General features: G+C 43.2%; 1 protein-coding gene across 4 annotated transcripts in view; it reads left to right on the top strand.

The window, feature by feature from the left end:
* Positions 1–15,004, top strand: part of LOC139050771 (uncharacterized) — a 56,313-nt gene that overhangs the window by 14,864 nt on the left and 26,445 nt on the right. For all 4 annotated transcript variants that reach the window (XM_070527500.1, XM_070527501.1, XM_070527503.1 and 1 more), the window contains exons 5-6: positions 3,456–3,603; positions 9,814–9,970. In XM_070527500.1, coding sequence (XP_070383601.1) covers positions 3,456–3,603; positions 9,814–9,970 — 305 coding nt within the window. The remainder of the gene's footprint in view (positions 1–3,455; positions 3,604–9,813; positions 9,971–15,004) is intronic.

Genomic DNA, 15,004 nt, shown 5'->3' with positions numbered 1-15,004 from the left:
CCTGCAAAAGAAAACCTTTCTGCAACGTCCCACTTTGTTTGCTTTTTAAAGCATCCTTTAATTGAAACAATAAGTTGAATTAGTACTTTGCACTCACTGTATGAGCCTTCTAGAGATAGTTGATCAGCAGCACTTTTCTTTATCGCAAGAAATTGTACCCATAACTTTCCCAGCTGCGTTCTGGGCCCTGACTTCCTTTAGCAGCAGGTAACCAGAGTGATGCCACTACAGGGACTGCTGTGCAGTTCAAGGTTCAGAGAGAGATGGCGCGAGTGTTCTGCTGCTAATGTCACCTAATGGCGGAGATACTTGGGTGCAAAAGGAAGTAACATCCTTCTTTTTGGTTGTGGGTGCTTGGCGCAGACAGACCACACGTGTGCTTGATGGAGCTGACTGTCCTGCGGACACCTTCTCATTAGCTTGTATGCACCTCTATTTGTGAGACTTTACCCGTAAATGGCTTAGGCTTGCTGCCCAGCATGGGTAAAACATATTTGCTCGATATCATGTGCGGCCACTCAGACTTCCTCGTTTCATTAGTTGGGATTTTTCTAGCTGACATTGATGTAACAAAGGCACAATAAACATCCCTTGGTTTGTTTCCACTAATGTCGTTCCTTTGTCACAAGAGCACGTTTGAGAACACAAGGAGCCAGGCAGTTTCTACTGAGGCGCCTGAACGACATAGTGTGGACCAAGGGTATTTTTTCACCAGCCACATGGTCGAGGAATGTCCCGAGTGTCTGGCTATGAGCTGAACTGCAATGCCTCACATCGCCTCACCGTCCTCCTCAGTGGAAGGCATGGGAGATTGCTGGGGCCAGCAACATGGTTGGGTGTAGACCCAAGTGGCTGGTGAGAAACCAGTCGAAGCCGACCATTTAACTTGGCCTTGTGTGGAGCACCGGGGGAAACCACCAGGATCATCAGCGACACAGTTGGGTGTGTGCCCAAGTGTTGCCCTGCCTGGTGAAGGCCATGTGTCGGAGCATAAGACTTTGCATGACCTCAAGCCCCACGTCCTCCATCTTCAACTAACACTGAAGCAACATCTTGCAACAAAAAGCAAACAAAGTGGGACGTTGCAGAAAGGTTTTCTTTTGCAGGACTATGCCCCTGCACTCAGACCAGCTCCACCAGTGCAGTGCTTATACCATCACGATCACTAAGCATCCGATACAAGATTTCTCATTTGACAACATCGACTGGTTCGGAGCTTGTTGCCCTCCGAGGTGCCGTTGATTATATTAATAACCAACCGGCTAATCGGTGGGCTATATTCTGCGATTCCAAGGCGGCCTTACAATGTCTTCTGGCATCTCTTCGTCGCGGGTCATGTGAACAACTCGTGTCGGAGATACGAGAAATGCACCATCTCCTGATCGCGAAAGGACACGACGTCGTGTTTCAGTGGCTGCCTGGTCATTGCGGTATCTCCGGCAACGACCTCGCTGACGAAGCTGCTAGAAAAGCACACGAGGGAGCAACCCTTGTTTCAGTACCTTTATCGCGGACCGACGCAGCCCAACACTTAGGCAAGTTAGCGCACTCTTTGACATTGGAGAAGTGGCACACATCTGAATTCACTCACCATCGCTTGCATTCCCTCGATCCCTCTATGCAACTGCGGCTGTTACCAGGTCTTCGGCGAAATGAGGAAACAGTGCTGTGCCGCTTGCGTTTGGGAGTCGCATTCACAAATGCTTATGCATTTCTGATTGGAATGGCTGATAGCGCCGAGTGCAATGCCTGCGGTGTAGAGGAAACCATAGAACACCTACTGTGCTACTGCCCACCTTATGAAAACGAAAGGCAAGACCTCTGCACAGCTCTCAATCAGCTAGATGGGAAGCCGTTTACCTTGAAGAAGATCCTGGGACCATGGCCTCGCATATCGCAGCTACAAAAGGCCACAAAAGCGCTGCTGCGATATTTGAAAGCGACCGGATTGAGTGAGCGCCTGTGATTTGGACTGAGTGACCGACTGATATCTCCAGTGGACTTTCGCTTCTTTTCATCTTTCCGTCCCCCTTTCCCTTTCCCCAGTGTAGGGTAGCCAACCGGGCTCAGTCCTGGTTAACCTCCCTGCCTTTCTTTTATCATTTTCTCTGAAGCAACAGTTGTTCCAGTGTCGAACCACACTTCGCCAAGCTGATACGACGACTGCACCGAATGTGCCAATGTGCTGTCAACATGCACATCTGACACATCAATTGATTGTGCTCCCTGGTGTGTTGCTTTATATTTTTAGCTGTGCTGTGAAATCTCGCATTATCGAGTGCCCTTGTTCTATGTCTGTGCTCGTGGTAAGATTCATGAAGCTAATGCAGAAACAAGCCTCACCTGTTTCTTGAGAATGTTGTTCTCATGACTCGGTTTTTCTTTTATTACCCATCACAGTTATGTAGCCACATTTCCTCCACAGTGGCCAAACAAGGGGTCAAGGAAGTCGCCACGAGATTGCTCAAAATGCTCGAAAATGGGCTTCGATGCTTCCTTCTGGCGACGCGTTTCATTGCGACGCGTGTCATTCAAACATTTGGGCACCCTCTTTGTCAGCAGCTTCTCTGTTATCACTGGCTGATGGTTTACGAATGGGGCTCATTCTTTATGTATGTATGTTTAGTGTCTTAGCAATAAATTTAGCTTAGATTCCGCTGTTTGAGTAGAATGTAGGGGACATGTTAAACAATTTCAGGAACTGTAGCGGTTGAATGCTACCCGTACCATGCTGCAGCTTGGGTTCAAGATAGGCCTTGTTGAAGTTGTGAACACCACTCCTTAACAGTGGAGTAGGACAGGCACTTGCCACCCAGTGTCTTCCTCATATTTTTTTAAATCTTCGAAATTTTCTTCTGGAAGAACAGAAACATTATGAGAGCCTTTAAGGTCAAAAGGTGAAATTATTCTGCATTTGCCTTTGACATGGCTCGAACAACTGCATAAAAAAACTTTTGGTATGTGAAAATTCATGCACCATCATGCGAAGGAATGTTATTTTTAACGAAATCAATAAAACTATACACATAATTTTCAAGATAGGTTTGGCAATGAACTTTTCAGCAGCCCAGTATACTTACTGTATGTATACAATGGCTGAATGGTGCACTGCATCATGGTTCAGATGGTAGAGATTGCAAAAAAACAAAAACATAATAATGCCACAATTATGCAGTTCAATATTCTATTTTATGCTTGTACTAATAATGAATGAAATGGGTTACCATAAGAAGTAGGAAATTACTCAGATTTTTTCAGCACATTGTAAATTATGACATTATTTTTCTTGGTTCATCACGGCATTTTATATTTTTCTGGTGGCTATATTGTGTACATAATTGATCCAGAAACAAATTGTCAAAGTTGATCCTGTGAAATTCAAAATCTTGACAGTGGCTTGTTTGATTAAATTGTAGAGTGAAGTATGGCCTGCTGAAGGGAAGTTCCATTTACAGCTACACTACACCCGGGCCCATCCTGCTACAAGCGTGCTCACATTCTGTGTGCACCGCATGAGCCACTCCTGAAAGCCTACAGTCTGGAAGATGGAGGTTCGAGCTGTATGAATCCGGCCAGGACAGTTTACCCAATAGTGTCTATGAAGTGAGTGACATTTTATCTGTTTGGCGAGTTGCATCGTTAGTAGAGTTGAACCTCGATATAATGAACACAGGTATATTGAATTATCATATACAGTGAAGTTTTTGAGGTCACCGTTGCAACCATGGCCACATTTTTTTAGAAGAGGCTGAGCATCCGCAACGTACCAAAGGTATGTTGGCTGCTGCCTGGTGTTCTCTCTGATCGCACGCCGAGCCGATCGTCGCCTTCTTTGGCAAGTGGTGCAAGTGGCCGCTAGTGGTGCCACCACAAAGTAGACTCTAGAATGTTTCTCACCAAAATCAACATGTAACAAACACGTGCTCATAGTGTATATCACATATATAACGAAGGTGTCTTACTGTCAATTGTGACTTTTTTATTATAACGAGGTTTGACTATACTTAAAGGTGCCCTGACATAGTCGTCCAACTATTGTCAGTTTATGATTGTGACTGAGAGCAGAAGGCCCAATATAGTTATACATACTACACACAAGAAAACCAGCTCTTCAGGTGCTGTTGTCATTCCGGCTACGAAAACCACAATCAAATTCAAACTGTTCCACATGACAACATCAACGGCGGCAGTGCTTGTTTTGCTGCGTGCTGCTGTCAAATATCTCCGAGTAGAGGCACCTGAGAAATGGGCATTTTTTGCGACTCTAAGGCAGCACTTGAGAGTCGGCATTTTGTCCTATATCGTAGGACTCATGAGCAGCTGACATTTGAAATAAGAGAAAATCACCATCAAGTTATCGCTAAAGGGTATGAAATTATATTCCAGTGGCTACCTGGACACACCGGCATTGGTTGTAGTGACCTCGCCGACAAAGCCGCCCGGTCTGCCCATCTGGAAGCCCAACCAGTTTCAATCCCCTTATCCAGAACCAATGCAGCAAGAAAGCTTCATATTGTGGCTAAAGCTATGACACACCAATGCTGGTCTTCCAACCTCCCGAAGTGCCATCTTCATAGGCTGGATCCATCCTTAAAACTACAAGTGCCACCAAAAGTTTCCCGCTCTGAGGCGACAGTATTATGCCGCCTCTGGCTTGGGGGGGCAATTACAAAGGCCTACTCGTTCCGCATGGAAGTGGGGACACGCCCCTGTGCGACTCTTGTGGAACCACAGAAACGTTTGAACACATCTTATGTATCTGTCCCCAATACATTGTTGAGCATGAAGCTCTCCAGACAGCATTGAACCAGCTGGACTCTAGACCTTTTTTGGTATTGAAGGTCCTTGGACCATGGCTGTACGTGTCGATGGCACAGAAAGCCACAAAAGCACTGTTGAAATTCCTCAAGTCGACAGATCTTGGCAGCTGTGTGTAGACTGGGTGTGAACCTTCAACTTTGCGTGAAACTGTGCTCTCTCTCTCTCTTCATCCCCCTACTCCTTCTCCCAGTGCAGGGTAGCAAACCAGATGTGCAACTGGTTAACCTCCCTGCCTTTCTTGTCTTCTAGTTGTCTCTGTCTCTCACACACAAGAAAACTGAGCTCTCATGGAGTTTTTAATTCAAAATCTCAATTAAAGACTACTGCCTCTGGCCCCCATTTCGGCATCCACTGTGTGATGTTGGGAAATGAGGGGCTGCCGCTGTGTCGTCTGCTTTAAAACAGAATCTGACATTTCACAGTGCATGCTTTGTTACCCAATGGCGCTGCAAAGGTGCCATTGTGTAAAAAAAAGAATATTCTCTACCGCGGACTCAGCTAGCTAACTGCGCACTTGGTTAGGAAACTAGCTCTCGTCGACAGCGGCCTGCGAATGTGCCACTGTGGACCAGAAACATGCGACACAAAGTAAGGCACACGCGTACACTTGCCCCAAGCGGCTCCCACGCAAGAAGGGCGCCTTGCGAACTTGGGGGAGCAAACAGACACGCAACCTTTCTCTTTGAAACGCAACTTTACTCTCTCTACGACATAGGTTACTGTACACTGCCGGGGTCGTTAGACGCAGGGCTCGAGGCGGAGGGAGGTGCCTGCAGGCAGCGAAGGGGGGTCGAACTGGAGGTGGGGGCGAGGCTGCAGGCATGCAGCCGGCCGCTTGCGGGACTCTCTCCTCAATATCTTTGAGGCACCTTGGTTTTTGAGAAAAACGGGGCCTGGTGGTCACGGTGCCGTGTTCGTTGGTTACACTTTGAATTGTGCCCGCAATTCCTTCACACATGCGATAAAAAGGAGCAGCACACCTTCGAGATGCACATGCAAGCACAAAACGACACGTGGTGGCTATGACATATTTTCAGCTCCTGCAATCACTTCGCATGTGATTAGGTTGCCTATATAAAGGTCTTCTGTCGTTTCATGAAGTTGATAATCTGTGCTCTGTCCTGATCTCTTTTTCTTTCTTTGTGCATCTTGTGCAGCACGTTAGTAATTCAGTCTGAAATTGATTGTGGTGGTCTTGTGTGAGAGAAAGCTCTACACGACAAGTAGAATTGCTCTTAATAAGTTGTAGATATGCTGCCAAAATGCCAATGAATAAAAGTGAACCACTGTGGGAAAAAATAAAGTTGCATTCTATATTAGTTGAGCACAATCGCCAAAACAACAAGCACTCCTGAGCATGTACCGATGTTTGAGACATTGTTAAAGCAGCATAGATGTCGGATCAGAAAATTAAACAATCCGACAGAAGCTTTGGCATCTTTACTGCTGCCGTTATTTAAAAGTTATGTTGCCAAGCCGACCAAAATGCAAATCTTGTGTAGTTTTGCTGGGGATGCGCTATAAGCACTGGAAGCTAGATCGATGATACCTCTTGTCAATGTTTTATTTTTCCACGCTCCCCAAAGTGCTAAAGTTGGCGAATCTGACGAATAATTCAAATGCAGTCATCATATATCATATAGTGCATGGTGCTGTTCGTGGCAGAATTCCAATGGCACTGTTTAACAGTGCATCCAAAAACTGTTGATCAAATTGATCGATTTCTTGGGGCCTGGTTATGAAAGAGTTAAACTTCAACACAAATATTTTGTAAATGTTTCCACTCCTTTCTGTAGTGCCCTCAGTGACATTACAAATAAACAAATAATGAAATCGCTTCATTTGGCATTCAATACAACATCAGAATGAATGTGAGGGCAAGAACAAGAAGCTGCTAACAAAGGTTGTTGCCCCCCCTCCAATCCTTGGCATTGAAACACAGGCATACAGATACACTGCATAAATACTCAGTTCATGCTTAGTACCTGAGGCACAATTTTATAAAAATAAATACGAGACATTTATTATACGATATACAGTTAAACCTCAATATAATGAAGTTGGCAAAATTGGCAATTTGTATTGTTATATTGAAATTTCGCTGTATTGAAATTTGATCTTTTATGCAAATAAGTGCAGTCGCTGATGGATTTTTCTTACGTGGAAGGGGCAGCAAATTTAAATTTGCGAAAAATAAGGTGTTGTGCCTTGTCGACGATATCTTCACATCGGTGGTACGAAACAAAGCCAGCCATGCTTTCGCACCCACTCTACCCTCACTGCTGATAGTGTCCCCTGCAGTGGGAAGACTGTGTCATGAAAAGCGCTTGCAGCGGGGAGCGAATGCTTCGTCTGCCTCTCAGTTGGTCTCTGAAACTCGAGATTATGCAACCTCTAGTACGAAATGCACAAGACGACGGCATACATGATGCCACACCATCTTGGCACGCTCATTCTTTGCTCACATGGCAGATTAGCTCTAAAACAGGGCTTGCAGTATGCATATGCTCTCAGCTGTTCTAGAGAAGTAGACGTGCTAAACTGCCTCCCCACTCTGCCCCCCTTCGTGTGCGCTTGACTGCATTACCACGAGCTCGCTCCCTTTCCTTACCTTTCCCCTTGCTTGGGTGGTAAGGTGGCGCTCATCAAGCCACCATCCTTCTCAGCTCACCCTCACGTGCTTTCACTCGCACCCAAAGCATACAGTGCACGGGGTGCAACAGGATCTTATTGCACTTGGATTTTATACGGAATATGATGCTGCTCCACTTCAGGGGTCGTTCTTAGGCATGCTCTGTGTGATTTGATAATTGCATTCACAAGCAGCCATTTAACCATCTGCATCCACGCAAGTTTTCATTTATTGTCTTTGCATTCTTTCACGGCGGCAGGGAAATTTTTATATATGGAAATCATGTGTAGGTACACTCATGTGTAGACAGAAAGCTAGAAAAAGTTAAATACTGCATTGTGTCGAGAGTTTAGTTACATTGACATTCATTAAATCGAGGTTTAACTGTGTAACAATTACACTTTTTAATTGGTAACACACACTATAATGCAATTACTTTTTCAGTAGCCAATGCCATGTAATTTGTTACTTTATTGGCAAGACAAGTTGTAACTGGTAACGCTATTTTGGGAGCCAGAATTTATCTGGAACTACAGTTGAAAGCCACAGGTCATGCCACGCAGCAGCCAGTTTAGGCGGGCAAAACTGAGAGTTCAATATTTCTTCATGCTTAATGCTCCACCAGATTTCGGCCGACTCTGGCATGTCTTGATAGCGAGGGCCACTTAGGAAATTAATGCGAGGATATCACTTACAATGTTTAAAGGATATCATTGGCCCAAGCAGAAGTGTCTTCTTCAAGTTCCAGGAACAATAAAGCACTGCGCTTCACAGAGGACCCAGATTCTGAGTAATGGCAATCTTGTATGAGAGATGTCCTACATTCGAACACCACCTTGATCCCAAGCGCTTCCATTGAGTGAGTTTTCACTGTCGCTGCTGATGTCTTCACAAAAGAAAAACGAGGGAAGATGACCGATGAAATTTTTGAAAGTGATTGTTAGTAAAGATAAGCAATGTATCGGTGTTGCAGAGGAGGCTCTGAATGTGCCACAATAGGTCTTTCTGTTTAGGGTACCTGTGCAATGTTATTAAAAGTGAGGCGGAAAGTAACGTGGAAGTAGTCAATTACTTTTTAGTAATTCCACAATTACTTTCATGGAGCAGTTATTGGGAACTATAATCAGTTACATTTATGAGTGAAGTGATTGTAATTCATTACTTTTATTTTGTAACTTGTACCAGTCTGCTGAATATATGTACTCTGTTAACAAAAATGTCAAATAAAGTCGTCAACCAATTTTTTGGACATGTGATTATTTGGACTTCCCTGCAGCATTACCACCTATATGCCAAGCACTGGAATAATAACCGAAATTTTGGATGCTGCATGGCATTTTGGACATGAACTGCAAACGTGATGGCCGCAAACGTGGTTGCCATGAACATTGTTGCCATCGTGTCTACTGGCATGAAGCCGCAGGTTTGGCTGCTGACGAAATGGCACTGGTTAGGCCTAGAGGCCTAAGCAGTGCAGCTGGCAGAGTGGCTGGTGACAAGCTGTCGTGGGAAGCTCGCCGTCAAGATGTTCACACTCGCAGACCTAATCGACAATCGAGCATGAGATCAAATGCACAGACAAGGCTGACAGATGTGTGCCAGCATAGTACAGATCTAAGATGCAGTTCACTCCTTATCTGTAAAGTATGCCAGCAATGAAACACGGCAATAGCCAGCTTAAATGACACATATTGACGCATGCATGTTTTTCCGGTGGCTTGGCTGGCTGGACCGTAGTCAGCAAGCCAGGTACCGATCCCGTATAATAATACTGATGGCATGGTTACATATTCGTGGTAATGCAGAACACTGCATGTAGAATTTGTTGTTGCTTCAAGCCTCGTATCGGCGTGGCAAGATGCCGAAGGGCCACGAAAATCCGCAGGAGACCCTTTACTGGCTCGTTAGAGACACCTTGCTTGCATTATTCTGCATAAACTGAATCGAGATATATTTATTGATAATATCTGTGTGTGTGTTTAAACAAATATAAGATGTAATGAAGATATTTTTGTGGCCAGTGAAATTTTGTTGTAACAAGATTTTAAATAGCAAATATTTAACGCTGATATCGACGTGTAAGAAATACAGGCGAACTTCATTATAACAGTCTTGTCTTACACGAAAATGCCTTCATTATATCCGACATGCATTACAAGTAAATATTTGTTTCATGCTGATAACGCTGAGAAAATTCTGCATTTATTTTATTATGTTTGATAATTGTTATATCTATATTGTATCTATGTTCGATGGTATGTATGCTTATAACAAATGTCGGATGTAACAAGTTTCAACTGTGTGCCTCACTGTGAGTGGTGCACATTCTCACTTTTTTTTTTTTGTCTGACCTGTTGCAGAATTTGTGGTGATCTGTTGGCCACTCTGTCCTTGGTGCGGTGTGTTGTGTCTGTCATGCGGCTGACCTTGACAGGAGGCAACCTCCAGTTTCAACCACTGCTGAGCTATTTCTTGCAAGAGGGTGCCTGCTCATGGATAGGCCTCAATAAACAATGTGTGAGTGGGTGACTTCTTGCACGTTGGTAGCATGTTCTACTTACAATAATATGACGAGGAATGGGGCTGGCTAATTGATTGATTTTGTTTAAAAGGACATTAAAGAGAAACACTAAATCAGTTCAAACTGGTAAAAGATTCTTCAGAACTCTGTTTTGATCAATTCTGCAGTAAGAGGTTGATTAGTATGCGAGCAAATGAAAGCCAATCTTCTGTTCTTGAAATTTTGCATCTAAACCTTAGCGCTGTTCCGTCAGTGCGGCATTGTAGATTCCAAAGTATTTTACCGCATTTGTGCTGTCGTTGCCACAGTAAAGCTATTGGAAACTTGACAAGTCCAGTCTTTTGCTTCTTTAGAATACAATGTAGTCTATCGGAAAAAAAAGTTAACTAGGCTTGAGCGGACGCTGTTCAAATCCACAGTGCCATGATGTCAAGGTGGCATTGCCACCAATCTTCTGCTTCTGCCTCTTTTCAGCTTGCCAAACCTCCTCTCACAACCTCTTTTCTATTGTAATGAAGAAGAGAAGCATGCGGCACTGGGGAGCTGTCACAAAGGGGTGCAAGTTCCAATGCCAATTGTATAAACAATGGCATTAGTGCAAAACTCGTACAGAAGGGCTAGGAGCGGCACTCATCGAGCTGGAGTGAAGTCGTTGGTGATGGAATGCTGGAAAGAATCAGAGGGCAAGAGGTCGGATGTAAAATTATCAATGAGTGCGTTCGTCTGAGACTTGATATAGGTCTCAAAAGAATCAAGTGGCACGATGGCATCAGTGACTACTAGCTAAACGTGGCCAAGCACGATGTCAGAAGGAATGCGTTGAGGTTGCAAACAAGTGTGCCGGTAGCATCCCAAGGAAGCATGAGGATGGCAAACAGCAGCAACGTATGGTGGTGGCAACTAAAGACATCAGAGGGCAGGAACAGAATGGTAGCATTGGATAGAATGGCACAATAAACAGGAGTCATGGCACCACTGCGAGGAGGAAGGTCATTGTCGGATGATGACAACATATTGGTAGGTGTATCACACAATGCAAAGAGCTCCTGCTGTGCATGAGCGCAGTTGATATTAGCATGATGGCATGACTAAACATCCCACCTGAGAATGACGTCTTGGGAACATGAAGCCAACACAAGAAGGTCGATGTTGTATACAGGGTGTTTCATGTAACTTGAACCAAGATTTTTAAAAAGTGGTGAGCGGCAGCTGTATGAAATCAATGACGTAAGGTTTGCTGTCATCTTGTGCTCCTTAGAGTTTCTTTGTATTCTGCTTAATTAGTTAACTATGATAAATTATGCAAAACCTTTAATATTCACTTTAGGGCAAAGTGCGTTTCGTTGCGTTGTGGAGCGGTGCCAGAAACGACTGGTCCAATGTTTTGTGGCAACGTAGGTGCTTCATGGCGATATTTTTCAGCGTTTAAAGAAAGCCTGCAAAATATGAAATAAAACAATGTGACTGCGCTGATGTGCTACGGTATTGCAGTGCTCGCAAGTGTGGTCTATGCGAAAGAACCATGGGCTTGGACCATGACAAAGTTTGCGGCCACGTCTCTTGACAACGGCTTCATAGTGCATCAGCATCTTTGGTGGTGGTCATGGAAAGGAACTGCTGTTGTCCCTGATAAGCGATAGGCTCGACGCATGGTTAAGAGCACTACAATGTGATGGCACAAGAGTGCAGTCATGTGGTTTTATTTCGTATATTGCAGGCTTTCTTGAAATGCCAAAAAAATCGCCACGCAGCATGTGTGTTGCCACAAAAAATTGGATCGGTCACTTGTGAACGCTCTCTACAACGCAACGAAGCGCACTTGGCCCTTAAGTGAATATTAAATATTTTGCATAATTGATCTTAGTTAATTAACTAATTGAGCAGAATATAAAAAATGGTCTGAGAAGCGCCACATGACGACAAACCATGTGCCGTTAGTTTCATTTAGTGGCGGCTAACCACTTTATTTACATCCTTGGTTCAAGTCACGTGAAACACCTGGTATACTGCGGTATAGAAGTTATAAACAGGCACAAGGCGCCTCAGAAAGGCTGACCAATGTTTCGATAGGAGGACATATCTTCGTCAAAGGCGGCCTAGGCATCCTATCTAAACATTGGCCAGCCTTTCTGAGGCACCTTACCCCTGTTCATAACTTTTATATCACCGTATGCTACTCCATCTGTCAGCTCTCTTCTTGATTTTCGACTTCAATGTGGTATATATAGCAGGTTTTAGATGAGCACCTTGGCTGTACACGCTGCAGTGAGTTGGATGTGCCGTGAACTCCTTGTACGTAAAGAGAACACTGAAGGCACCTTCGTGGCTGTACGAATGGAGTGGCAAGGGTTTTCACTTCATCTTAAAGCTTTTTGTGCGCAAACAAACAGGGACAAAGAATAGAAGAAACACAAGGACGAGCACTTTCTAACAACTGGTTTTATTTTTGAAGAACCACCTGCTTAAATACCCACAGACCTGCGCTGTCAAGTCAAGAGAGCACGTCTATAGTACATATAACACTTTTGATAAAAAGACGTGGACCAAAGCCACCTGGTCAACATAAAAACAGCAAGGTGCATGAAACAACCATTTACGATAAAATGCGTTAAAGATGTGATGATAGAAGTGAATTTTTTTTATCCAACAATGAAACAGAAGGATGGCTGATGCATTTTTCTTTTTGTTTTTCAGTCCAGTGTGCTTCCACAATTTCCCTCGCGGTTTGATTTCTATGCCCATACAAAATGTCGGTGCTACTAAGACAATCATGTTCTTGGCAATGCATTGCCAAATGCGTACTAGGGTGACCTTTCAGACTGGATAAGTGTTCCCTTAATCTCGTCTTAATGCATCTCGCCTACGTACACATGGCTGCACGTCATAGGGATCTCATAAACAACATTATTCGCGCAATCAACAAATTGGTTCTTGTGCGGATGTTTAACACTACACTCTTTCTTTACCTCATCCTTTCTTTCGAACTTATTTTTAACCTTAGAGCACACACTACCTATTTTGTTTTTTGCCGAAAATACCCCTTTTACTGCGTAACTACCAGCCACCTTTTTAAGTCTGTGTGAAAGGCCGTGCACATACGGAATCACTGAAATCTTGGAATCTACTTCCTTCTGCCTTTGGTTCTTTTTGCATTGTCCTTTATCCTGTTTAAGTTTTTTCATTAGTCTAGCGCACGACGCCAGCATCACAGCGAGCGGGTACCCAGCCTTTCTCAACCTCTCAACTTGCTCAAAAAATGCAATCTTTACAGTGTGGTGACATGAATTCAACAACGCTGACCGGAAACACGAAATGACTATGCCATTCTTCACAAGCCTGGGATGGTTTGAGGCATAGTTCATTAGCAGTTTTCACTTATTTTGGAAAAGTGTAGAAGTGTAATTAATTAATAAGGCTCATATTATTTTTAATTAGTGTCCCTTTAGATGTAAGCAACATTTTGCTAGTGTCATTGCTTTCACTGATAACTCGGATTTTGAGGTATTATTTGGTGTGATTGTGCATGCAGTGGTTGAAGGATTTATACTGTCAGGTGTTCAGGGTTAGCTTGCTTTTGGTGTCAAAATTGGTATTCCTGCAATGTAAAATCAAGCCTCATTTACATGACGCATACAAAAAAAAGTAAAAACCAATTTGAAGAGCGAATTGGTTCGACATATTAGAGCAGCAGTGTGCTAAAAAACAACAGACACAAGAACAATCCTTATAACATCGATTTCACATTCTTTGATGTATTGTTTCGTAAACCTGGAACTGGCCTAGTTAAAAGGTTTTAATGAAAATAAACCAGTTCGTAGTATGTGACATATTAGAGCAGCAGTGTGATAAAAAACAACACAAGAACAACGCTTATAACATCGATATCACATTCTTTGATGTATCGCTTGGTAAACTAGGAACTGGCCTAGTTAAAAAGTTTAAATGAAAATAAACCAGTTCGTAGTTTGTGCCTTTTCATCCTGTTTGGCGTGTCCTTTTGTGTTAGTAACCGTCGCAGAATCACTAGGTGCAATACAAAATAAAATCGTGCTGTTTCTTATTGCACTTCTGTTGCAATATGGTGAAAGAAATGCATCATCTGGAAAAAAATATCTAGCATCCGTGCAACCAAGAGAAACTGCTATAATTGGTCAAAAACTGACATATCTCCTCAAAACTTTATTCAGGAGATTGAGTATGTTCTGTATTCATATAAGCTCATAAATTCTGAGAAGGAATGACAGTATAGAAAAAGGACACACATGGACAGGACAGGGCAACCACTTGCAACTACAGTTAAACCTCAATGTAATGAGCAGTGGTATAACTAATTATTCAATATAATGAAATAAATATGAAATGCTTCTTATCAGTGCCAGTGGGCAGAAATAGTATATATGCCTATGATGAATGTTGGATATAATAAAAATACTTTCGTGTTGGATGTGACTTTGTTATAAAAAGCACTTACTAGACTTGTAAATAGATTGTGACAAACGAGTTCTGCACATGCTTCATGGTTAGAAAATTTACTTCTACGGGGTTTCTCATCACGGCTAGCTCATTTACAATGTGGCAAATGTGCATTACTTGCCTGAGTGTGCCTCCATGTTCAGTGCTTTGTCCCATCCATACACGTTCTCTTGTTCTCGTGCCATGTGTTGTTGTGCTATAGATTTCTTAAAGGATGCTGTGCTCAGAAAAAGAAAGTGCAGTGGTTAATGATGCAAATAGAATTGGAATGAACCGGTAACTGTATCTTAACTACTGTCATTTTTTTTCTTTGCATGAATGTTCATTAAGTAGCCCAACTTGAAATCCTGCTTCAGAATGCTATGTTAGCTGGCTCAACATTGTCTGCTGCTCACCTGCTAGTTTCTCACCTTTAGTTGGCTTCATGATAACTTAATTTGCAGATGCATTTTTGATCAAACACAATCATTAATCTCTTTTGTGTTGTCTTAGTAAAGCCTTGGAATGGTTTTCCAAGCTGGATAGGGTTAATGACTGGTGCTGTTAAATTTCATGAG

The sequence above is a fragment of the Dermacentor albipictus genome, chromosome 10 (assembly GCF_038994185.2).
Source record: "Dermacentor albipictus isolate Rhodes 1998 colony chromosome 10, USDA_Dalb.pri_finalv2, whole genome shotgun sequence".
NCBI classification, from domain to species: domain Eukaryota; kingdom Metazoa; phylum Arthropoda; class Arachnida; order Ixodida; family Ixodidae; genus Dermacentor; species Dermacentor albipictus.
This window is presented reverse-complemented; position numbering and strand designations above follow the sequence as displayed.